The sequence below is a fragment of the Sturnus vulgaris genome, chromosome 5 (genome assembly GCF_052056855.1).
Source record: "Sturnus vulgaris isolate bStuVul1 chromosome 5, bStuVul1.hap1, whole genome shotgun sequence".
NCBI classification, from domain to species: domain Eukaryota; kingdom Metazoa; phylum Chordata; class Aves; order Passeriformes; family Sturnidae; genus Sturnus; species Sturnus vulgaris.
In genome coordinates, this window is record NC_142247.1 from 66,719,143 (window position 1) to 66,744,469 (window position 25,327).

Consider the following 25,327-nt stretch of genomic DNA (forward strand, 5'->3'; position numbering starts at 1 on the left):
TCTCCTCCAGGCTGAACAAGCCAAGTGACCTCAGCTGCTCCTTGTATGGCTTCTCCTGCAGGCCCTTCACCATCTTCACTTACCCTTATTCACAAAAAGGGTTTCAGACGCGAGGCACCAAAGCTTGAGGTTCCTGCATATTTATTAGATGGACCTAAAAAGTCATGGCAGGGTTCTGATTCAAGTCCACCTCACCCTTAGTATCTGACACTAATGCTGAAGCCTTTGTGCCTTATTCTTGTAAGAGCATACCGGTATATTTAATGACCCCTGTGCTCTAAGCATAACATCATCTCTGGCAGAACAAATTCCTGAGCATCCAACTCTGCTTTTGATTTGCTTCAGAGTGAAAAATGCAGTGTTTTTTTGACCTCTTTTACTAGTAAGTGAAAGAAAATCACTTTGAAAGAGCTCTTTTGAGGTCTAGAATTGCACTGTATATCCAATATGTATGCAATGACCTTCTGCAAGAGAACAATATGTTCTTAAGCGTTATACAAGACTGGGCACATAATCAACATCCAGAAGAGAATAAGAAAGAGCAGAAACATCCTGAACTAGCTGCTGTGTGTTGTTCAGACAATGACACAACATATCTATCACAGGCTCTAGTGCAAGGAACAGATCAGAGGTTATTTTTCTGAAAATCGCCTTGGCCTTCCTCTGGTTTGAAGGCCTGGTACACAGGAAGGTTTAGATTACTTATTAGGGAAAAAAATCTTCACTGAGAGGATGGTCAGGTGTTGGAATAAGCTGCCCAGGGCAGTGGTGGAAATGCCACTCCTGAAAATGTTCAATAAAAGCACATGGATGTGGCCCTTGGGGACACTGTTTAGTGGTGAACAGAGTGGTGCTGGGTTAAGGGCTGTACTGAATCACAGAGGTCTTTTTCAACCTTAATGATTCTAGGATTAGGATTCTAAGTGCATCAGTTTTGCTCTCTGTACTACCATTAGTGTTCAGGTGCCTGTAAAGATAGCAGTGGCCTGGAGTGAGCAAGCAACTGATTTACCTAACTCTAACACAGGGTCTGGAAGCACCTTGCTTCTGGAGATCAAGAAATCAGAAGGAGAAAAGGTGATCAGAAGGTCATGGAACAGGCAGTGAGCAGCAAGACTAAAGATGAAGAATGGCCAGGCACAAGGAGAAAACCTTCAGGATAAATGAATATGAGCTTTTCCACTTCAGGATATTCACAAGAGGACTGCACTGGAGTCTTCTTTCTATTATCAACTCAAGTCTCATAAAAAAGCTTTTGTAACCCTTGGTCAGCAAAATCATTTGTGTAGAAGCCATTTTTCCTGTGACAGTCTCCCAGTTCATAAGCCAAGATCGTGCTACTCTTTTAATGAGAGCAGAGAGAGTAATATTTAAAAGGAGTAAAAATGAAGGTGGAAACAACATTCAGGGGAGAAATTTTTCATTATTTGATATTTTGAAAGAAAGGAAATTGGAAGATGTGAGTGAACTTCTTATTAAACAAAAATCAGAAAGCATTAGAATAATTTTCTTTAGCCTGAAAAAGTATTGGAAAAAAGGAATCAAATTCTGTTTACCACAAAGTATCTTCAACAAAAAGAATTCAATAATACATCTTTTTTTTAAAAAAAACCAATTGGAACACACAGAAACAGAGAGCTGAATGAAGCCAGAAAATGAAATGAAACATTTTTTTAAAAGTTGTTTTGAAACACTAGCGTAATTTCCATTTCCTAAGTATTTCTGGGGGTTTTGGGTTTTTTCATTTAATGCTTGCCACAATGCATATTTTTCCCTTCTTAAACAGAGGCTTCTGGCCACTTAAACAAAACTATTACATTGCTCTGCTGATGCTAAAGATACTTATAAGCAGGCTGACCTGAAAAAACAAACAAACAAACAAAAAAAAACCCCAAAAACCCAAAACTGTTTTTTCACAGATTTTAGATTGTAAACAGTGTTTCTCTTCTGATGGCGAAGGAAGAGAAATCCACCCTGGCAAAACCTTTTCAGAGGTGGGGGAAGGAAGACAAGGAGTGTGGAGATAGAGGAAAAAGAGAGGCCTAGAGCAGAACTGCCAACAATGTGGAGGATAAGCTTTGCATCTGGCATGAAAAGAGCCAAGCCTTGTGTTCCTCTTCTGAATTGGGCAAATTTCCCCGAGTTCTGGCCTTTTTTGGGTTTGGCATTCCTACCTAAAAATTAAATCCTGAACCTGAGAAGTTTGTTCAACAAAAGTTTTGTCACTTCAGAGTAAGAGACAGACCAAATTATATACTTGTGTTTTGAGGATAATAATATTTATTTCAAGCTGTGTGGAAAATTGAGGTATTATCATTGAAATGGTAAGGAAAATCAGGACATCTGTTTCATAGCAGGACAGGTAGAGGACAGAGAATAAAGATGTGTTTAAACATTAGGAATATGACTTGAGACTTCTTCAATGGAAAGATTTACTTAATAGGCACTCTATAAATTCTGTTTATGGCTGCCTGGACAAATGTACGTCTTTTGGGAGAAATGTGTATTTTATACTCTGAATTATTTCTCCCCACTGAGCCTAAATGACTAGTTCAGGTGAAGATGTACCTATCAGGCACTGAAACCTGGTGAGCTGCATCCAATATTTAATTATCCTCTAGTCACTGACTAGTCAGCAAATACTCATTTGAAAGCCAGTTTCAAAGGAAAATCTAATTTTGAGATTCTAGAATGACCATTTGGAGCATGACAGTCTTCTCTGGGTTATGCAGATAACACAGGAAGACTTTTCATAAGTTATATTTAGATTTTTTTTTCTTTTATTTGGATATCTATAAAACCAACCAAATATTCTAATAACCATAAAAAACCCCAAACCCAAATGCCTACCCACTGACCCTACTGGTCAAAACAGTATATTTAAACACTTTTGATTATATCAATTATACTGGCTAAAACTGGTCACCATCTGAAACATTTTTAGCTAATTGATTAAGAATTGTGCTAAAGGCAAACAGGGAATACTCTTTCTAGTGTTTCAAATAATGTTTCAGCACCTTTTCCTGCACCTAAAATAGCTCTCTATGAAATCAGCTTATCAATCCAAGAGGTGTGCAAGTACTACAGTAATTTTACAAGTAGTTATTCAAAGGGAGAGAGAAACTGACCAGGCTTATTTCAGTGCCTAGTCCACCCTGATGATTTGTTTTTACCATACAACTGTCCTTTCACCCTGTATTACTTTACAACATGCATAGCTGGGCTCCTAGCTGGAGTTGAAGCTGCAATGAAATGCAGTTAAATGCAATCCCTATTCCTAAAGCTACACAAAGACTTCTCTGAGACCTCTTTCAGTTCAATTTACCTCTCTGTTTTAATTTTTCCATCTGGAATAGCTTGTTTCTTCTCAGTCCAAGTAGTACTCCAAAACGATTTTTTTCCCCAGAAAATCCAATCTTCAAAAATAAGGGATGGCATTTTGCATTATTAGGAAGGCTTACCACTGAATCTCAAAACACATCATGACTGAAGGATTTGGATGGCAGACACTTGAAATGTAATAGGCAGGTCAGAGCCTTACTGGCAAACAAGTGCAAACTTCATATATTTCACATCAGCCCAATTCTCAAGCCTGTCAAGGCCAAATGATAGCAATACTGGGGGATGTCAGACATTGCAGAGTTCTTCATAACAACACTGCAGGAAAGTTAACATATTTCCCTGTAGAAGATTTGTATTACCTGCAAGAAGAAAAGGCCTCCCCATTCTCCTGTGAATGAAAGTTGTAGTGGAAATGGAACAATTAGAGCACTGTTAGGATGGAGCAGCATTAGGGGAAAAGTCTGGGGCAGCTGCTCTGTCCCAGTGCAAGGAATCAGCAAACACCAGAAGTGGTAAAATCCCTTTTTCCCAAATATCTGCTTCCCTTCTTGTAGGACTGGCTAATGGAAGCAAAGTCCTTTGGCTGTGAAAAGCAGTATCTGGCACTGCAAGACACTTCCACCTATTTTGTCACAGTCTCAGTGTTGAATCATTGAATCAATTCTATTTTTTCATGGCTGTCCTTTCTCCAGACTACTGGTCAATATTTGCCCAGAAAATAGAGCTACAAAGTGGAATTTCTTCTTTCCTCTACCACTGCACAATTCAACATAACATCTCTGAGTCTGTCCCAGTGACACAGGGAAAGAACCATTAAATGCCAAAGTGATCTTAGCCCTGCTGTTGAGTTTTTGCTACATGAACCCACTGAGTCCCACAGTGCTCACAGGCAGTTCCTTGCTGAGCAGAGTGCCAAACTTAGCACTGTCCTGCAATGATGTTTGCTAGTCTTGGTATTATCACATTCATTGCAGAGACCACAAGGAATAGGAGTTTAAACCACCAAGAACAGAAGAGATTAATTGAATTAGGTCACTAGAGTGCACTCTGAGAGAGCTGGATATTTTTTGAGCCCTTGGCATTTGCTCCGTATATCATATAAAGAAGTGGTTTAATCTCTTCTTTCTCTGCCAAATGTGTATAACATTTTTTTGCACCAAACTGGGAGCTAAGGACAAGTTTGTTCTTGTTGAAGCTGTGCACAAATACTGTTGCAGTAAGAATCAGAGGGACACCAACAAATGAGATTCCTCTGTGGAAACTTCAGATAGTGTGGAGTAAATGAGGCATAGTGCTATACTGAAGGGTAACAAATGGAAAGGAATCCCAGCAGTCTCACTCATGGAATATTGCTCATCCTGTGCTCTGCTGGATGCAGCCATACTGCAGGAAAGAGAGGCTCACACAATTGCAATACACTTGTGCAAGGGGGCATGATCTGATTCTGAGTCTTGTTGACATGTCAAAGCAGGGACTTGGGATGGACTGTGTTATTTCATAGTTTTACTCTCTGCTCATGCCTACACCCCAGACCAGTTTAGTATTTAAGTTGGTTTATTATTTTTGCTCTCAGCCTATGAAAGGGTTTTGCAATATTATCCATTTGTCTTGCAAATAATGTCCATTTCCAGGTAATTATGAGTAGCTCTTTGAACGTAGTATATATGTCCAGATGGAAAGGTTTTCTTACAATGATTATTTCATATCATAACCAAATTTTGTTCTGTTTTACTCAATACAGAAATTAAGTAAAATACAGCATTCTTCTTACATCTGTGTTCATTGGCATGAATAAGAGTTTTCTACACACAGGTAGATCAGGAGTCAGACCTTGCAAAAATAATAACATGAGTACAAACCCCACAGGAATCTGCAGTGCTGTTGAGGTGTTTGCTTTCTGATTCATTGGCAATGTGGAAAACATAACCAGCTAGGCACTGGCTAAGGATTACAGGTCCTATTACAGGCCCTATTTCTAACCTACTGGAGTAATCTATGAATTTAAAATACTGCAAAGAACAGTTTGCTTCTTTTCTTTGCCAGCTTCAAGTTTCCAAGTGCTCAGTCTGCCAGTCAATAATTTATTTTCTTTTGAATTCTATGACTTCATTAAAGTGCTTATAATATTTTTTTTGTCTGGTTACATTTATTTTAATTCCTTAACTATTATTCTTGATCTAGCATAACCTTTGAGTCTAATCAAGCTTCTGTTGGTTTGTTTTTCAAAGGCAGTTGACCAAGGCCAGACTTCTTAAAAAAAACCCAAAACCATAATATGCAATTTATGCTAGGGTTTTTTCCAATTTTCTCATAAATATAAGAAAACTAAATTATTACCTTCTTACTCTGTACTTTCCTAAGTCAAAGCTGGAAAAATGGAGAAGAAAAAGGGTAAAATATTAAAAAAATCAAGTTGCAGCAAGTAGTTGCAGACACACACTTCAAAATTTTCAGTGAATCCAACACATTTTGGCATTAGCTCTGCTTTTCCTGTAATGCAGGAAAAAAGTCTTAGTGCCAGGTTACACTTGTATTTGAATTCAACTCAGGATATTACCCAGAAATCCAAACCAAGTGTGATTATTGATAGTCTCAGCATGTGTAGTGGAAGACAGCTGAGTGATAATGGATTTGTGTATATTATGGTATCTCATCAAGCAGTATGGTACCTCATCAACTCTTGGATGTATTTGTGCCTTGTACTACTTATCTCTGGCATGTCAAAAAGACATCTTGAGTACTTTAAGATGTGAAGCATGATGTGTGTATTTCCTCTCCAAGGAGCATGCTTTCCTCATTAGCATGAGGAGCACTTGCACATGCTTGGGGAGGGATTCTCGGGATCTAGGTCAGGTGGAGCTACACAGTTTTACACATTAACACTTACTGTACTGTACCATTCACATTATCTACTGCAAAATGATCACACTTCTCAGACAGATGAGGAGAAAGCACCACAAACCAGTGTTTGAAGCATTAAAATCTTTTCCTTTTGTAAATTAACAGCTTAAATGACCTATGAAGGTAACTGCAGCAAGAGATATGAGTAAGGATGAGTTCAAACAGCTACTTACTCATGTGCACTGCAATGCTTTAGACAACACAGGATGTGCAGTCTTGTCATAAGGATATTTCTCAAATGCTTACATGGTTCAATCAGTGTAGTGGGGATACTCATGCATTTGACAAAATTCAGAGCTGCCTTTTAGATCAGACCTCTGAGATTTTCAAGATCTGCCATCACAGTGGCTGTTGTGTACCCAAGCTACAAGAACATCACTAGAAACTTAGGGCCTTCATGCAGGAATACAACACTGCAAAGGGCTTATCATCCTCAGTCAGATCAGTGTAAATACCCTGAAGATTCCCATGATAATGTCATGGCAGATGTGTTGTTTTGGAGATGAACGTGTGGCTTCTGGAAGCTTCAAGAAACAGACAGCTGTGATCAATATGAATCCTATCTCTCGTGGAATATTACAGACGTAATGAAGAATGTGTTGGAAGAGGATGTATCTGAGGGATGAAAAGTTTTAGGGAAAGGATCCCAGGTTTAATTTGCTGTGCTAGTACTGTCCACGAGACCCTTTCAGAAAAGCCCAGAGTATTGGCCCTGTGACAGGCCTCAGCAGCACGTGCATGACCTCTGGTTTTCCATTCCCATACTATCACCTCTTTCCCCCAAGCAATGACTGTCCACACCATACCCTCCTCCCACCTTCCACCAGAATACTCTGGGGTAAAAATGAGAATCCAATATTTCTACCTGTCTGTAAATGTCTGTGGTTGGTACTGTGAACAGAGTAATAACAAAATGTTCCTACCAGCAGATCAGTGATGGAGCAGCCACACGTGGGGCAGCACAGTCTAAACCACAGTGTGTGTATGGAGCATGGAGGTGGCACCTGAGACTTGGAAATGTTTGGTTTAAAAGATAATGGATGGCATATAGAGGCTACATTCTCCTGCACAGCAGGGAACCAGCCTCATGGAAGTGATGGGGTTCTGCACAGCAAGGACAAAACCTGTTGGGAGAGGCAACAAAGATGATTTGTGGAACACATCTCCTATGAGGAAAAGCTGAGGGCATTGTTCACCCTGGAGAAAAGAAGGCTTCAAAGTGATCTTAGAGTGGCCTTCCAGAGCATAAAAGGTGTCTACAAGAAAGCTGGAGAGGGACTTTTTCCAAGGACATGTAGAGACAGGACAGGTGGGGACGGCTTTAAACTGAAAGAGGATAGATTTAGATAGGTATTAGGAAGTAAGTATTTTCTGTGAGAGTGGTTTGGCACTGGCACAGGTTGCCCAGAGAAGCTGTGGATGCCCCATCCCTGAAGTGTTCAAGCCCAGGCTGGATGGCATTTGGAGCAACCTGATCTAGTGGAAAGTGCCCCTGTCTGTGGCAGAAGGATTGAAACTAGGTGATCTGTAATGCCTCTTCCAGCCTCAACCACTCTATAATTCTGTGATTTTAAAGTGTAGCTACTCTGAAAACAGTCACCAGTTTCCTCTCTTATTCCTTGTTCACTAGGATAAAACATGGAACATCTTTGTCCATATTCACTTATCTTAGGGGGGTCAACAGTGCAGATATAAAGGCTACACAGCTTTCTTGGCCTCAGACTGAGAAGCATTAGTACAGAGAGCAAAGGAAATGATTCCTAGTTGAGAAGTGGGAACAGATTCTTATGTTCCTCTTCTGCTATCATACATAGGGAAAAAGTACATTTTGGTTTCTGGACCAATGTCTTCCCAGGAGTTTATACTGATTAAAAACAATCGCTTACAGCAAAAAGAAATCCAAATCAAAAGAATCCAGCCTATAAATATTTGTGTCAGAGTCAAAGCCACAGAAAGATGAGTATGAAACAAGTTTTTTTTAAAAAAAGGCTAGTACAATGGCTGGCACGTGAGGCAGACTGAGTTCTATAATGCACACACAACCCCACTAGGAGGATTCTGCAATAGGAAAAGGTGATGCAACAGAAGACTTTTGCAGAGATACCCAAAGGAAGAAGAGACCTTCTTTCTTTCTGTGTGCACAAAAAATTCTAGGTTGGGCTTTTTCCACCTGGATGGGAGAGGAGCCTCCTTGGGCCAAAGGTTCAAACAATACATGGCTGTTGGTGCAGAAGTGCTGTTCCCAGGAAAAAAACAGGATGTTTTCTCTGTTTTGCTGCAGGACTGTAACACTTTGTGTTTTATTGGATACAAATAAACTTATTTCAAATGTATTTAAGTCATAGGAAAGGAGACAACAGTCACAATTGACTTTCCACAGATCTTCCCTATTCATATTCTTCTAATCAAGGCAACATTCAGCTTTCTTTTCTCTTCCACTGAAAGCAGAGATGCAACTTGCACAAGTGCCTGCAAATTTCACTGATTTAAAGTCTTTACAGATGAACTTTGTATAAACTTTAAAAGGACTCCAGCTCACTTTCAATGTTCAGGGATAGGAGAGGGACAAAGCAACACAGCCCTGAGGTAGGCACTTCCAATGCATATTTTAAGTTTATTAATGGCATATGCTGCTCAGAAATAAGAATAAAATTCCATAATTTTGAATAAATGGTGGGGGGGGGGGGTTTCCTTCTTGAAGACACAGAATAATTGTCATAATTGTTCCACATTAGCTACAGCTGGACAAAACTTAAGATGTGTATTCAAAATTTATTTATGTGACATGATATTTGAATGTCAGGAGATTTCTGTAAGTCTAATTTTTAAAAGAATAAACATTATATATAATATTTACAGGCTCTAAAAAGGTATTTAAAATAAATTCTTTTTCAGCAAAAAAGAAACATTAAGAAAATTAATGTCCTATGTGACTAACCCAGTGCAGAGACACCCACATGATGCATCTCATATTTGGTGTTATTTGTAATTACACATATACAAACCACATTTTGGATACTCCATACAGTTTGAAAGAGTAACACATTTTAAAATATTCTAGATACAGTCTGCTTCTCAGATATTTCTGCACAATAGAGCAGTACTAATCAGCCTAACTCAAAGAATGCTTTTTTAAAAGCTGCTGTGGATTTCACGTTGTGATTAGAAAGGAATTCTCATCCCCTGCATCTTAATTAGTCACGGAGTTTTGAGACTCTCACACTGTGTGCAACCCTGTGCTGCAGAGAGATTTCCTTCAGCCTAAACAGAGGATTCAGAAAGAGGAAAAGGAAGAGGTTCTATGTCAATACATACAGGAGAGATTTCAGGCACCACATTGGTCTTGTATTCTTTAGGTCTTATTCCCAATCCCCTCACTTGTCTGTATTTACAGAGAAGTACTATGGTAGCCTGAAACTGTTGCAAGAAAATAAATATTCACCTTGAACAACTCTAAAACCAAAAGCCATTTCCTGGAATGCACTGGAAGTCAAGGAGCCAGTGGGGCATGTGCTCAGGAAGACTGGTGAGCTGAGGAAAGCTGGACTCGATGTAGAGGTATAAAAACCACATGAGAGGAAGAGGAAACTGAGCAGCTATGAGGGCAGTCACAATCCTGCCACACTTTGCCAGGACTGGCTGCAAACGTGCATCCTCCCCTCCTTCTAAACACAGGCTGAAGGATATCTGAGAAATCCCTGTATGCCTAAAGGAACAAAGCATCTTTCATTATGAGCTAAATGATACAGAGAGAGGTCCCAGAAGAACCGTGGTTGAAAACAGAGAAGTATTTGAACATTTATAATTCAAGGTCATATGAATGCTTGTCACATCATGTCCTGAAATCATACAATATTTTGTTGTCCAATTACTCCATTCTTACCTGAAGGCTTCTTGAGTTTGCTGTAGTCATGCAGTAAATCTCTGCTTTTGTGCTTCTTTTACAGTTCATTTCTTCTCCCTCATTGCTTCATTTCAGAAATGAGGAAGGAGAAGGGAGAGGGGAAATAAAAGCATAAAAGCATATCTGGAAAATGCATTCAATGATCAATTAAATCTGAGCAAGAAGCCTTCAGGAAGAGGGCAGACTGGAAAGTGAGGATCACCTCTTATGAATCACAGGTCAAATCTCATAAAGACAGACAGATAAAGGATGCATCTGCTCCATTGTCATTGTGTTTCATGGGTGTAAATGCAGAGAAAAATGTTCAGGCTAGCTGAGTCACACTCCTGGGCAGGAAGGATCACTGAGAAAGGGACATTGTGACAATGTGGATACCCATCCTTCATAACTTTGAGTCTCATATGGGCAAGATAGCCATGTTGAAGATCTCAACAATCAGAGGCCTTCAGATACTATCATGTCACACTTTTGAAAGGGATAGGAAGCATGACAGCAACTCAGTATTACACTTGCCATTTCCCAGCCTCCCTCATGCTCACTGTTGTACATTTTATCCAAGTAAGGAGGAAGAAGTCAAGACCAAATGGTTGATTTGGCTGCTTCAGATACTTGTTCAGAAAGATCTGAGGATAAAGAATATAGCAAATACATTCTTTTTCCATACTGTAATTCAGCCTTGTTTCATTCCCATCTCCAGTATGGCCTGGAAGTTCCCTAGCTCTCCTTTCAGGAAAGAACTTTTCCTCATAAGAACAGGCTGTTCAGAAATAGCAGAACAAAAGCCCATCATATTCAGGTTTAGTAGGGGCTGTTTCAGATCCTTTCTAAAGGAGCAGGTTTCTATCCCAAAAGCTGAAAATATATGAGCACAGATACAGGGTGGCTCTTCTCAGACTGTGAAGAAACATGCTGGCATTAGTTCAAAATAATGTCTCAGACTTCAGTTTCTTTAATCCTTAACCATGCAATTTTTTCATCGGTAAATTAAACCTTTTCTTATCACTTTACCCTTCCGGGCAACTGTTTACATGCAGCACACAACATCACTGATAAAAGAATGGAACAGTTCCTGGAACAAAAAATTTCACTGCATTCTCTCCTGAAAACCCTGAAGTATTTATTGCCCTTACATTCAGCAGGGAGGAATCAAGCTGCAAGAGAGCAAGATGTTCATGTAATGCTTCTCCTTAATGTTTTATTGGCTAGAATGGAATTCCCCCTTTTTCCTTCTCCCTTCCTCATCACTCAACACAGCTTCCTAGGAGCCAAATCACTTAATCCAGCAAACTCATACCATCCCTAACACCTCCTCCTTTCTCTTCACACATTTAAACTTTCACCTTCATATTACCTCATGAGAATAATTTTTAAAATTTTACTGTAGGTTTTGAGAGTGATGAAAGTTGCCATCATGTTTTGTTCCTACAGACTCTTTAATCTTTCAGGTCTTTTCCTTTCATATGCTGGTTTTATATTGTGGATTTACAAGCATTTTATTTTAGCTCTTCCATTACCATCATCTATTAAAATGCACAGACTTGAGGAGACCTTCAATGGCTTCATTGCAGCTCTGTAGCTGTTTGTATTTACCCTTAATGAAGTCAGATTTCAGGATCAGAGACTTCAAAACCTGTTGTTCAGGAAGCTGCATAGTGGTTTCCATGGAAGATTTTTCTGTAGAAGCAAAAGATGCATGTACAACTAAAGTAGAAATTCACAGCATTTCAGGAAAGCCCTGAAAGTGCAACTTGTGCTTTCCTGAGTAATTAGGAGATAAAACTGTCTTGTAATGTCTGCTGAACAACTGATGGCTATCAGAATTGTAAAAAAAAATTTTTATCTTTATCTTTTATCCAGGACTACTGAACTAAATAAACTGTTTCAGTTGTGTTGAGGAAGAGACAAAGGGAGAAAATAGAGAATAGAAATGTGAGTAATATTTTTCACTGATAATTTGTTTTCTGCTCATAACTTACAAGACATAAATAAAGATGAAAGGTGTTGTCATTAAGAATTAGAATAAGTGGGTTTCTTGGCAGAACCAAAGAAAAAATATATTAATATGCCCACCAATAAAATCTATAAGTAACAGTCAAATCACAATAAAACTAATTTGCCAAAATAGTAATAGATGTAATAGTAAAAACAATCCATGCTTTTTGATTTTTGACATCACTCTTCAGCCAAGTCATGCTGTCCATCTTTTCAATGTTTAAGGAATCTAATTTGAGAGTAACAATGGCTACAAAGTAACTGCAAATTCATGAGAAACATAAATATAAAACAATGATTTACATTTTCCTAGAAGGAAAAATTCACAATGAATATGACAAAAGAAAGCAAGTAGAGGAGCTGGTTTTAAATTGCATGTTACTGCAATGAAAGAAAACCATCCTTAACTGGGCTGTTATCTGTGCCTTTAACACAGTGATGCCTGTTATCATTCTTATAAAATAGTGTCTGGAAGCCTTTCCTTTACAAACTTGCTTGTCAGGTATATGCAACTGTGCTCTTAAATAGAATGTAAGCCCACAATAGATTTAACTTTTTTCATTTGGTAAAAATGCATTCCTTGAATTTTTTTTTCATTTTATCTCAAGGGCTGTGTCTCTGGCCACAGAGATGTGGGCTATAAGATGTATCAAAGTAATTTTCTTGCCTCAGTGTGCTGTGTTCATGTCCAGAGAATGGTCTGTTGTCAGAATCCTTTCTGAAGATGCAGTTAGTTGAAAATTGCAGGTGCAGGTTCTTGCAACTACTCTAACCATTTGTGCATCCTTCTGAGGGAAGCAAAGTCTGAAATGTAGGAGTGGCAGTATTTTGAAGGCAAGTGCAATATACTGAGGGTAATTTGTTTGGAAAGGTAGGGATAGCACGAGCCTATAATTTCGCAAAGCCTACTTTGAGAAAGGAAGAGCTGCATGCCTTAAGGTGCTAAATATGATCAGCATGTTCCATTCTGAACACCTGGACATGCTTGAAAAATGCAGGATGTGTCTCCATCCAGGCTGGAGAGAAGGAGCCCACTACTGCAGGGTGGAATGGGTTCCTTTGTGCAAGTCAGCACAAGTCCCAAATGCCTGAGGTGGTTTTGAAGGTATGCAGCTTCTAGACACAAACTATTTCCAGAGTGTTTGGTTAGTGCTGCCTGTTCCTCAGAGTATGGACTGATTTCCACACTTCATTCCTCACATCTATTTCTTTCATAAGACTGTCCTGGGGTGATTTTATGATGCTTGTGTCCCCATTTGTCTATTTAGTCCACAAATAAGTTGAAGACTGGTTGTGAGAGCGAAGGGTGGGAGAGAACAAGCACAGAGTTTGTTATCAGAAATTGCACTTGCTCCTCCACATCCTTCTCCTGGACTGTGTTTTCTGGAGTGGACAGTGGGAGAGAGCTCTCCTTTACTTTTGGTTAGTTTTTAACTAGCTGAGGCAGAGAAGTTCCTTAGACTGTTTTTTTTAAATTTTTTTCTTGGAACTGATTGAACCTGCTGTGGACTGAAAACCCAGAGGAGCACCAGGAGCTCACACCTGTGTCCCACCAGGCCTGGCCTGGGCCGTGGCATTCCCCAGCACAGGAGGGACTGAGAACAGCCTGAGTGAGCTGAGCAGTGCTGTGATCAGCATCAGAGGAACTCTTCCCAATAAACAGCTCCATCATATCCAGTCCCAAGGATCTTCAATCAGAAAAAAGCAAGGGAGGAGGCTGGTACTGAGGATGGCATCTGAATGCAGACATGTCTAAACAAAAAAGTTTCTCTCAGAATGGCTGTCATGCTAAAGAGTAGCCAGTTGCAGCAAGTGTCAGAAGGAGCATATCTTTATGTGTTGTTGGAGGGGAGCACATTAGAGTGGAATGAGCTAAGCTTCAGAAGTTCTCTATTTCAAGGACTTTCCTTTTTCCATTTTAAAGCTTGTATTTCTTTGTTAGAGTGGCTTGCCCATTCTTCAGGCTATTGATCAGCCATCTCTAGCATAAGAAGTAGTTTGTATGGGCCTGAGGATTTTTACGCTTCTGTGCAAACCATAAGTTGGTTGTGTGTGATCTTTTGTCAGTCAATAAACAGATCTTTGGAAGTGTTCCTAATTCAGGAGAGAAACCCTGCCATCTTTGTTTTCACAAAACATCTGTGAGGCAGGGCAGTGCTGGTGTAAAAAGAAGTGTAGGCCTTAAGACTGGATAATGTTAAATGTCCTGTGTATCATTTAAGCAGTGTGGATTTCTTTATTTCTCACTAAATCAGTAAATAAATATTAGCTGATATGACATGCTGCCCTGTCCTCATTTGAAAGACAGGTGTCTGCTGGGGAAAGCAGGGCCTTCCCTTGAAATGGAAAAAGTAAATCCTCTGAATTAGTATAATTTTGAAATTAAGGGCCTCTCAGACAAAGATACGGGGATAGGAATAACAGTTCTTTACTAGCATATCTAACAAGGCAAACAAAACAACAACAACTCTGAGATTAACAACAAACAGAACAGGAACCCAGGAACAGTTCTTTTGGTTGTGGGCACTTTTCCCTTTGGTGCAGTTACCGTCACAGCTGGCCATGAGCGCTGGCAGGTTCCTGGTGGACAGGGGCAGAGAGGCTGCAGGGGCACTGGGGTGATGGTGTTATAAGTAAAATTTGGTTGATGTTTCTTGTGGGTTAAGGTTTGTTAATTTCCTAAGTTAACTGTTATAATGCTGTAGTTCCAAAGAAAAAGTTCGTTGTTTTGGGGGGCTGGTCAAAGTGTTGTAATGAGTTGATTAATGTTTGTTCAAAGTTTAAAGGTGTCCAGGATGATGTGTGGGTCGTTCCCGAGGGGCGTGGTAACACCTTGAGAGTGAAGTCAGCGCAGTGACATCAGCGCCACGAGACGAGATTGGAAAAAGGAGCTGTCGAATCATTCGACGCCCCGAGAGAATGACTGGACAGGAATGAACAGTGCTAAGGACCAAGGAGAGCCCCAAAAATGGACCCATAACCAGGAGGATCCAAACCCCACAAATCCTGGACCCAAGGGGGATATAAAAGGGGGTGTCAGGCTGCTGCTGATGTTCTCCTGCAGAGCTCGTTTCCGAGGGAGCACCCGGTGTGTCAGCGGTTTGACACATTGTATCGTTTCTAGCTTGCTGAGAGGGGACTCGGGTTTATCCTGGGTCGTCTGTTTTCTACAGCTAATAAATGAGTGCCAGTTTTTACAAGAAAGTCTCTATTCTGTTTATAACAATCGGGTGACTTTCAGATAAATGCTCTGGTCTCGTTCATAACAATGGCAGCTGTGTCCCGGATGGGAAGGGATGGAGGAGAGGCAGGACGCTTGGAAACAGCAAGCTGAAGCGAAAATGCATCCTATCAGAGCAAGGGTGCAGGGTCCAACTGCAGGAGAAGAAAGCAGCTCCCAGTGCTGGGATGGTGGTGCTTGCAGCGACCTTTCTCCTCTGAAGCCAAGAGCGAGCGAGAGAGAACAAGTGCCCCCCACCGTCCTTTTACCGGCTTCTAATCTCACCATGTCATCCACCCTGCCGCCACCCTGAGAGAAAAATCCCAAGAAAACAAGGTTCCCCCTCCCCCCATCTCAACCAACCCCCAAAATGCCTCCAAAGTAATTGCAATGAATAGGTGTGCTTGAGATCGACCAAAAAAAGAAAGAGATGATCCCAGGTAGTGTTTCAAGGCCAAGGCCCAACAAGTATTTTTCAGATCACACTGCAGCCTGGAAGGGAGCAGGGGAAAGGACATGAACCACCACTACACTAATAAATATCAATAATAGTTTAAAAAGTTCCACCTAGATTAATAAATAAAAGCTTACACATGTATACCGAGAACATCCATGGGTCATGTTTATTTATATTTAACAAGAGTTGTGTGGCAGGGCGCTTGTGCCTGCTTTGTAAAGGGGAGCTCTGGGGTTCCCAGGTTCCCGAGTGATGGGTCTGCACTCGGTGTCTGTTGGGGCGTTGGGCACCCAGGGCCATGATGAGTTCCCTGAGCTGGGCTAGGGACGGCGGGCGGGGCTGGGTTGTGACAGCACAGGGGCTGTGACAGCACAGTGGCCGTGACAGCACAGGGGCTGTGACAGCACAGTGGCCGTGTCACAATGGGGGCCGCTATGTAAAAGGCCCCAGTGGGTGCCACTGCCCCAGTAGAGCCTGGGCAAGCGGTGAGTGCACACGCAGGGAGGAGAAGGGGCTGGAGGAGGGCTGGGGCAGCAGGGCCGGCCCTCGGGCCGTGTGTTCTGGCCCTGCAGCCAGGGCCCAGCCCCTGGCGGGAGCGCCTTGCCCAGGACACGGTGCTTGCTGGGGCAGCGGTGCAGGCCTGGCCGCCTGCCAGCTGCCGGGGCCCTCTCCTTCCTGACATCCCTGCGGCTCCTGCCCCACTGCCTGTCTCCATTCTGAACCCCTCCTGTGTGTCCTCCTGCAGACCATGGCTTTACTGTCATTGCTCTTCGTGCTCGTGCAAAGCCTGATCCAGTACCCCCAGCCAGCTGGGGATGGGCTGGATGAGGCCACGCACCGGCAAATGCGGGAGCGCCAGGAGCTGCTGGAGCGCGAGATGGCTCGGCTGCTGCAGGAGCTGGAGCAGGCGCCCCCGGAGCAGCAGGACGAGGGCTGGGGAGCCGTGCTCTTTGGTGCTCTGCAGCTGTGGCCATTCTGGGCTCTTGCTGGAGTCCTGCTCCTCTTGGGCCTGTGGTTTAGCTGCAGGACAAGGAGCCATGGGGCCAGCAGCAGTGCTAAGGACCAGAGCTCCTGCAAGACCTTGGGAGACGCGAGAGGAGAAGAACTGGAAGGAGACAGCGTCGATTCAAAGGACGATGGAGAAGACCTTGATGTGACCGTGGAGGGAGATGACAGCAGCAGTGGACATGCCAGAGACGGAAGTCCTGTGGCTGCAAATGAAGGCCGTGTTGACGATGTCATGGACGGCTACGATGATGTGAAGGCGAAGGGAGAAAGTGACGTTAAGAGTGACAGTGGCCTTGACGGAAGAAAAGATGAAGGATGGTGTGATGGGAATGTGCCAGCAGACGACAGTGCTGAAGGGAATGAAGAGGAATGTGGCAATGTTATTGGAAATGTGGAAGGCCTAGAGGAAGCAGATGAAGGAGTAAACATGGATGTGCAGGTGGATGAAGACAAGGATGCTGAAAAGGAAGAAGGAGAAGGAGATGGAAAAGAAGAAAAATCTCACGGTGCCAATATGAAGGCAGGCAACAGTGACAATGCAAATGAAGACAAACATGTCAATGTTGCTGGAAATCTGGAAGGCCTGGATGAGGCAAATGTAGGAGGAAACAAGGGTGTGCAGATGGAGCAAGACAAGGCCACTGGAAAGGAAGAAGGAGATGGAAATATAGAAAAATCCAACAGTGTAGAAATGAAGCCAGGCAAGAGTGATGTTGTAAATGAAGAGGAAGAGAGTGTAGAGGGAAAGGAAGAATACGCAGAGGTGAAGAAGGAGCAGGAAAGCAGTGATGCCAGTGTACAAAGAAACAGTGATTGGACTGGGCAGGAAGATAGCAGATACAGTGGGAATGAAGTAGACCGTAGTGGTTTTGCTGAGGAAGAAACTGAGGAAGAAAATAAGGAAGTTATAAAAGAGGATGACAGTGACAGAAAGAAGGATGGTGTAAATGTGGAGGGAAATGAGAACGAAAATAGGAAAAAAGATGAGCAAGGTAACGTGGCTTGCAGTGAAAAAGAATGCAGTAATGGTGGCAAGGCAGGAAGCAGCAGTGATGGCATTGAAGAGAGAGAAGACAGCCGAGATGATGAGAATAACCAAGGCATCCTTTTAGTGGATTGCTTACAGGGGCCTATGAAGGCCGTGGAGAGAGGTTGCTCAGTGACAGCTGAGCTGATGGAGAGCTTCACGCGTGTCTTTGTGGACAGCGTGAGCAATAGTTTCTACCCGGTGCCTGAGGAAGCCATTGGGGTGGGCAGTGCCTTTGAGGGTTGGAGTCCCTGTGAGTGGGATGGGGTGTATCGTGTGCTGGTGCCGCTGAATCCCCCACCAGGGCACACCTTCCACCTGGAAGTGAACAGTGCAGGGCAGATGGCAGCAAGGACCTTCAGTGTCCGTGTGGAGCTGGTGTGCACGTGCAGGAGGGAGCAGCTGGGTGAGAAGCTGTTGTGCTTGCTGCACCACTCGCAGGAGGAGCTGTGGCAGGAGCAGAAGCGCAGCCTCCTAGAGACACTGTGCACCGGCTCCTACCTGGACGTGGAGAAAACCTGCCGCTGGTTCCACCAGCTGGTGAGGTCCTCGTGGCTGCGTGTGCCTCAGTCATACTCGTGGCACTTGGTGTTTCAGCCCTGCAGCCGGTCTTGCCAATTCCAGCTGAGCAGAGGCAAGAAGAGCCTGACGGTGGAGATGCTCTTTGGGGTGCGCCAAGGGGACTCCGACATCTTTGTGGTGAGCCAGCCCCCAGAGGCCCAGGAAGGCGGCTCCAGCATCTTGTTGGTGAGCAGCAGCCAGCCCGCTGAGGCCAATTTCACTGCAAGCACAGCGTGGCCCGAGACGTACGCTGTGGCAGAGGTGAAATTCTTCCAGCGCGTGGCCAGACAGGTGCCATGTGAGAGCTTGCACCTGAAATGCCTGCAGGTCTTCACCTGCATCCTGAGGGGCACAGGTTTTTCCAGCTCTACCTGGAAGACTGTGGTCATGCACCTGCTGACCATCGTACCACTGTCCAGGTGGAGCAGGAGGGAATTTGTGGTCCACTTGTGGGACATGGTGGCGTACCTGGGCTGCTGCCTGCAGTTCAAACGCCTGGACCACTTTGTGCTGGGCAACGAGAGGCTTCCTGCAGAGATCAGCTTGCCACCGGCAATGCGAGGGGTTGAGCCGCTCAACCTCTTTGAGCACCTGGCCCGAGATCCGGCCGCCCACAGTGCGGCCATGCAAGCTTATGGTCAGCTGCAATTTCGCCTCTGGACGCTGCTCTCCGGCCACTGAGAGGAGTTCTCTGCACAGAGCTGTGCTGGGGGGGCTCCCACCCGATGGCAGCCACGTCAACACCTTGCAGTTGTCACTGGCAATGCTGAAGCTGCTTTCCTGCTCCTGCAGAAGGAAGATGCCGCTCCACGTGGATTCCTTGTGCACACCCATCTCTGCCTTGCCCTTCACCTTCCAGTTACACCCGGTGCTGTTGCCAAGTCTGTGAGACATAAACTGACTCCACCTGCACATCCTCACAGAAGAGAGTGAAGCTGATGGAGATGGCTTGGAACACATCAAAGACAGAAAGCTGGCCTGTTAGGGACTTAGTGAAGTTATTTAGGGAGCTGTAGATTTAATGATTTTGTAAGGATGTAGTTTATAGTATACAAAAGTACAACAGGTAGATTTAACTCAGTTTTCCATAGAAGAATAGGTAGTCCAAGTTTTCATAATGAGACTTGTTTTATTAGCATTTATTAGAATTCCTTCCAGAGTCACTTTAGTGTTGTCAGTGTATAACTGTTTGGCAGTTACCCTTAGTTTAGGCAATTGAACTACACTACTGGAGTTTTTGACCCGCTTTTCAATACTATTTGAATATCTATGTTTGAAAAATTAATAAAAGGAGAAAAGTTTCTCAAATGGCCTGAAATGTGTCATTCTTTGTGTTTAACCCTCTGCATCTTAGAGAATGTGCTTCCTATATCCCTACCTGAAATAATGACTTCTTGCAAACAGAGATGTTGGATATATTAAGCATGCTGTCTCTTGAGCATTCCTATAGAAATGCTTGAAGATTGAAGTGAAAATGCCCTGAAGCGCCTCAAATTTTCCAGCCGCGGGTTTTTTTTCTCCTTAATTTTTTAGGAATTTTTGTGACAATTTTCTTTACATAGTCACTCTTATGGGTTCCTGGGGAACAATTCAGTCCTAAAAGATGCACAGAGAACTCCCTAAGCACAAAACATGTGGCTTAAGACATAGTTCTTTTTTTGGCTTCTCATAACTAAGATTTTGACACAGAATTGTGACAACAGAAAGTCATGTTTTCTCTATTCCTGGTTCTCTGTATCCTTTTGGAGAGGCCCTGCTGTTCTATGAATATTACCTTTTCCACCAGGCCTAATAATATTGTATGGCAATGAGAGCCACTTTGCATGCACACCTTTGTCCACGGTGAGATGCAGCTAAACAAAATATAATTTACTTCTTGCAGTACATAGTAGAGATTGCTAGTAGTCTGGAAGTAGATTCTCTTTGCCTTTGTACCAAATCATCTGGGTTCACCTGGTGAATTTTAAATTCAGAATACCTTAGGATTTGGAGGAATTGCTTCAGTCATGCTAGAAATGCTATTGTTTATCTCAAAAATTTGGTTGATTATTTCTACAATGCCCACTCAAATCTTCATGTGTGTTCTGCAACATGAGAAAGGACTTGTTCCTACCTAAAGAAAAGTGATGCGGCCTTTGTTCATGGCTGCGTAAGAAAATTACACAGCTTTTAATTTCAGAGTCCTTCAAAGGTGTCATTAGGGGTAACTGTTTTGGAAGAGGTTGAGATGTTCCCTTTCTGCTGATTTAGGTGTGGCTTGTCATTTTAAAAAGTCTGTAAGTAGTTGCAAAGGGAATTCTGAATCTCAACCAAGTTGCTTCAAAATTGCTGCATTCTTACACCATGCTGGAGTTGAGGAATGGTAGCATGGTCACCACACATGTGACTTGATGCTAAGAAGTCTAACTATGTTTTATAGATGCAAATACGTATTACCAGAAGAAAATTATATTTTTGCTTTTGAAGGCTTTTTGCTGTGGCTCTGCTGCTGGAGATTTTAAGTAAGCAGTGACGATGCTGTTGTAAGCCAAGTCCACTGAGATACAGTGCTTAACTTAATAAAACCTGTGGTAACTGCGCTGCAAAGAGAGAGAAAGGACAGCAACACACACGGATCTCTTTGGGGAAAAAAGGCCAAATTTATTGTATGGACAGCCTGTATTTAAAGTGTGTTATGTGCAGCTAGGACAGGACAGTAGTTCATTGGACAATTGGGAAAAACATCCTTGAGACAGTACCTCAGGATGTATCCCACGGGAAAGACACCAGGTGTTAATCTTTATTATGAATTCCACTCTGTTTTTCATCATATTATCACCCTGGGAGACTTCCTCCCTAACTGAAGCCATAGTCAGCTTATCAGCCTGGGAATGGACCTGAGAGTCAGGATAAATCCAGGCCTAAAAAGAATTTCCAAGCTGTAATTCCCTAGCTCTCTAAATGTGTGTGTTCACAAAAACCTAGACCCCTTGTACACTAATGGGAGGGCATGATCCGCCTGACATCAGTGTCTGTCTATCAGTGGACACTGGTGGTCACTGTGCAAGTACTGGAGTCACATTCCCTTTCCTCCCTCTCCATTCCTGCAGTTCCATTTCTAGATGTGTTCCCCAAAGAAGGCCTGAATATAATCTCTCCCATTCTGACTGTCCTTTGGAGATAAATACATAAAGAGATAGCAGAAAGAGACACAAGTTCCTTTCTCAGTCAGAGAGATTGGCTTACTCTGTTTAAGGTAGACAATTCTGACGATGGTAGTAGTGGCCGAGGTACAACTTTGCACAAATTTATAAAAGACAGACCTTCTACTTTCTGAACAAAATCCTGGCTGTACCAGAACTTTGCACGCTGTTGACCATAGAGTTGGAGAGCTAAGAGGTTATTGAAGACACCGAAATTTTGCAATGAACTTATTTGGCCTTTTTAGGATGGTAGTAAATCTTCCTGTGCATCATCCAAGCAACCTGGATTTCTTTCAGAAAGATTCTTCACTAAATCTGTAACCAAACATTAGCTTACATGACATGCTGCCCCAAAAGTAGTAAGTATAAATAATACAAATAAACAATGTCTCCCTCCAGTATTGAATAAAAGCCTACAGGTGTATACCAAGAACATGCATGGGTCACGTTTATTTATATTTGACAAGAGTTGTGTGGCAGGGCGCTTGTGCCTGCTTTGTAAAGGGGAGCTCTGGGGTTCCCAGGTTCCCGAGTGATGGGTCTGCACTCGGTGTCTGTTGGGGCGTTGGGCACCCAGGGCCATGATGAGTTCTCTTAGCTGGACTGGGGACGGTGGGCGGGGCTGGGTTGTGACAGCACAGTGGCTCTGACAGCACAGGGGCCGTGACAGCACAGGGGCTGTGACAGCACAGTGGCCGTGTCACAATGGGGGCCGCTATGTAAAAGGCCCCAGCGGGTGCCACTGCCCCAGTAGAGCCTGGGCAAGCGGTGAGTGCACACGCAGGGAGGAGAAGGGGCTGGAGGAGGGCTGGGGCAGCAGGGCCGGCCCTCGGGCCGTGTGTTCTGGCCCTGCAGCCAGGGCCCAGCCCCTGGCGGGAGCGCCTTGCCCAGGGCACGGTGCTTGCTGGGGCAGCGGTGCAGGCCTGGCCGCCTGCCAGCTGCCGGGGCCCTCTCCTTCCTGACATCCCTGCGGCTCCTGCCCCACTGCCTGTCTCCATTGTGAACCCCTCCTGTGTGTCCTCCTGCAGACCATGGCTTTACTGTCATTGCTCTTCGTGCTCGTGCAAAGCCTGATCCAGTACCCCCAGCCAGCTGGGGATGGGCTGGATGAGGCCACGCACCGGCAAATGCGGGAGCGCCAGGAGCTGCTGGAGCGCGAGATGGCTCGGCTGCTGCAGGAGCTGGAGCAGGCGCCCCCGGAGCAGCAGGACGAGGGCTGGGGAGCCGTGCTCTTTGGTGCTCTGCAGCTGTGGCCATTCTGGGCTCTTGCTGGAGTCCTGCTCCTCTTGGGCCTGTGGTTTAGCTGCAGGACAAGGAGCCATGGGGCCAGCAGCAGTGCTAAGGACCAGAGCTCCTGCAAGACCTTGGGAGACGCGAGAGGAGAAGAACTGGAAGGAGACAGCGTCGATTCAAAGGACGATGGAGAAGACCTTGATGTGACCGTGGAGGGAGATGACAGCAGCAGTGGACATGCCAGAGACGGAAGTCCTGTGGCTGCAAATGAAGGCCGTGTTGACGATGTCATGGACGGCTACGATGATGTGAAGGCGAAGGGAGAAAGTGACGTTAAGAGTGACAGTGGCCTTGACGGAAGAAAAGATGAAGGATGGTGTGATGGGAATGTGCCAGCAGACGACAGTGCTGAAGGGAATGAAGAGGAATGTGGCAATGTTATTGGAAATGTGGAAGGCCTAGAGGAAGCAGATGAAGGAGTAAACATGGATGTGCAGGTGGATGAAGACAAGGATGCTGAAAAGGAAGAAGGAGAAGGAGATGGAAAAGAAGAAAAATCTCACGGTGCCAATATGAAGGCAGGCAACAGTGACAATGCAAATGAAGACAAACATGTCAATGTTGCTGGAAATCTGGAAGGCCTGGATGAGGCAAATGTAGGAGGAAACAAGGGTGTGCAGATGGAGCAAGACAAGGCCACTGGAAAGGAAGAAGGAGATGGAAATATAGAAAAATCCAACAGTGTAGAAATGAAGCCAGGCAAGAGTGATGTTGTAAATGAAGAGGAAGAGAGTGTAGAGGGAAAGGAAGAATACGCAGAGGTGAAGAAGGAGCAGGAAAGCAGTGATGCCAGTGTACAAAGAAACAGTGATTGGACTGGGCAGGAAGATAGCAGATACAGTGGGAATGAAGTAGACCGTAGTGGTTTTGCTGAGGAAGAAACTGAGGAAGAAAATAAGGAAGTTATAAAAGAGGATGACAGTGACAGAAAGAAGGATGGTGTAAATGTGGAGGGAAATGAGAACGAAAATAGGAAAAAAGATGAGCAAGGTAACGTGGCTTGCAGTGAAAAAGAATGCAGTAATGGTGGCAAGGCAGGAAGCAGCAGTGATGGCATTGAAGAGAGAGAAGACAGCCGAGATGATGAGAATAACCAAGGCATCCTTTTAGTGGATTGCTTACAGGGGCCTATGAAGGCCGTGGAGAGAGGTTGCTCAGTGACAGCTGAGCTGATGGAGAGCTTCACGCGTGTCTTTGTGGACAGCGTGAGCAATAGTTTCTACCCGGTGCCTGAGGAAGCCATTGGGGTGGGCAGTGCCTTTGAGGGTTGGAGTCCCTGTGAGTGGGATGGGGTGTATCGTGTGCTGGTGCCGCTGAATCCCCCACCAGGGCACACCTTCCACCTGGAAGTGAACAGTGCAGGGCAGATGGCAGCAAGGACCTTCAGTGTCCGTGTGGAGCTGGTGTGCACGTGCAGGAGGGAGCAGCTGGGTGAGAAGCTGTTGTGCTTGCTGCACCACTCGCAGGAGGAGCTGTGGCAGGAGCAGAAGCGCAGCCTCCTAGAGACACTGTGCACCGGCTCCTACCTGGACGTGGAGAAAACCTGCCGCTGGTTCCACCAGCTGGTGAGGTCCTCGTGGCTGCGTGTGCCTCAGTCATACTCGTGGCACTTGGTGTTTCAGCCCTGCAGCCGGTCTTGCCGATTCCAGCTGAGCAGAGGCAAGAAGAGCCTGACGGTGGAGATGCTCTTTGGGGTGCGCCAAGGGGACTCCGACATCTTTGTGGTGAGCCAGCCCCCAGAGGCCCAGGAAGGCGGCTCCAGCATCTTGTTGGTGAGCAGCAGCCAGCCCGCTGAGGCCAATTTCACTGCAAGCACAGCGTGGCCCGAGACGTACGCTGTGGCAGAGGTGAAATTCTTCCAGCGCGTGGCCAGACAGGTGCCATGTGAGAGCTTGCACCTGAAATGCCTGCAGGTCTTCACCTGCATCCTGAGGGGCACAGGTTTTTCCAGCTCTACCTGGAAGACTGTGGTCATGCACCTGCTGACCATCGTACCACTGTCCAGGTGGAGCAGGAGGGAATTTGTGGTCCACTTGTGGGACATGGTGGCGTACCTGGGCTGCTGCCTGCAGTTCAAACGCCTGGACCACTTTGTGCTGGGCAACGAGAGGCTTCCTGCAGAGATCAGCTTGCCACCGGCAATGCGAGGGGTTGAGCCGCTCAACCTCTTTGAGCACCTGGCCCGAGATCCGGCCGCCCACAGTGCGGCCATGCAAGCTTATGGTCAGCTGCAATTTCGCCTCTGGACGCTGCTCTACGGCCACTGAGAGGAGTTCTCTGCACAGAGCTGTGCTGGGGGGGCTCCCACCTGATGGCAGCCACGTCAACACCTTGCAGTTGTCACTGGCAATGCTGAAGCTGCTTTCCTGCTCCTGCAGAAGGAAGATGCCGCTCCACGTGGATTCCTTGTACACACCCATCTCTGCCTTGCCCTTCACCT

General features: G+C 44.4%; 4 protein-coding genes and 1 long non-coding RNA gene across 5 annotated transcripts in view; all 5 read left to right on the forward strand.

The window, feature by feature from the left end:
• LOC148223745 (uncharacterized) overlaps positions 1 to 25,327 on the forward strand; it is a 97,768-nt gene that overhangs the window by 46,972 nt on the left and 25,469 nt on the right. Inside the window, exon 2 of the long non-coding RNA XR_015804200.1 lies at positions 12,005 to 12,076. This is a non-coding gene — a long non-coding RNA (uncharacterized LOC148223745). The remainder of the gene's footprint in view (positions 1 to 12,004; positions 12,077 to 25,327) is intronic.
• Positions 16,108 to 17,877, forward strand: LOC148223746 (uncharacterized). The gene is made up of 2 exons (XM_088166036.1): positions 16,108 to 17,816; positions 17,861 to 17,877. The coding sequence occupies exons 1-2, from the start codon at positions 16,565 to 16,567 to the stop codon at positions 17,875 to 17,877; spliced, it is 1,269 nt and encodes a 422-aa protein (XP_088022162.1). The 5' UTR covers positions 16,108 to 16,564.
• On the forward strand, positions 17,552 to 19,268 carry LOC148223747 (inositol 1,4,5-trisphosphate receptor-interacting protein-like 1). The gene has a single exon (XM_088166147.1). It carries the CDS (start codon positions 17,957 to 17,959, stop codon positions 19,091 to 19,093), a length of 1,137 nt encoding a protein of 378 aa, XP_088022273.1. The 5' UTR covers positions 17,552 to 17,956; the 3' UTR covers positions 19,094 to 19,268.
• On the forward strand, positions 22,272 to 23,612 carry LOC148223748 (uncharacterized; the record flags this gene model as incomplete). Its single annotated transcript, XM_088166038.1, has 1 exon — positions 22,272 to 23,612. A coding segment is annotated over exon 1 (987 nt), but the record flags the coding sequence as incomplete, so codon positions are not given.
• On the forward strand, positions 23,613 to 25,154 carry LOC148223749 (inositol 1,4,5-trisphosphate receptor-interacting protein-like 1). Its single transcript, XM_088166039.1, has one exon. It carries the CDS (start codon positions 24,018 to 24,020, stop codon positions 25,152 to 25,154), a length of 1,137 nt encoding a protein of 378 aa, XP_088022165.1. The 5' UTR covers positions 23,613 to 24,017.

Coding starts and splice junctions, on each gene's coding strand:
- LOC148223746 (XM_088166036.1), top strand. CDS start 16,565: ATGGCTTTACTGTCATTGCTCTTCGTGCTCGTGCAAAGCCTGATCCAG.
- LOC148223747 (XM_088166147.1), top strand. CDS start 17,957: ATGAAGGCCGTGGAGAGAGGTTGCTCAGTGACAGCTGAGCTGATGGAG.
- LOC148223749 (XM_088166039.1), top strand. CDS start 24,018: ATGAAGGCCGTGGAGAGAGGTTGCTCAGTGACAGCTGAGCTGATGGAG.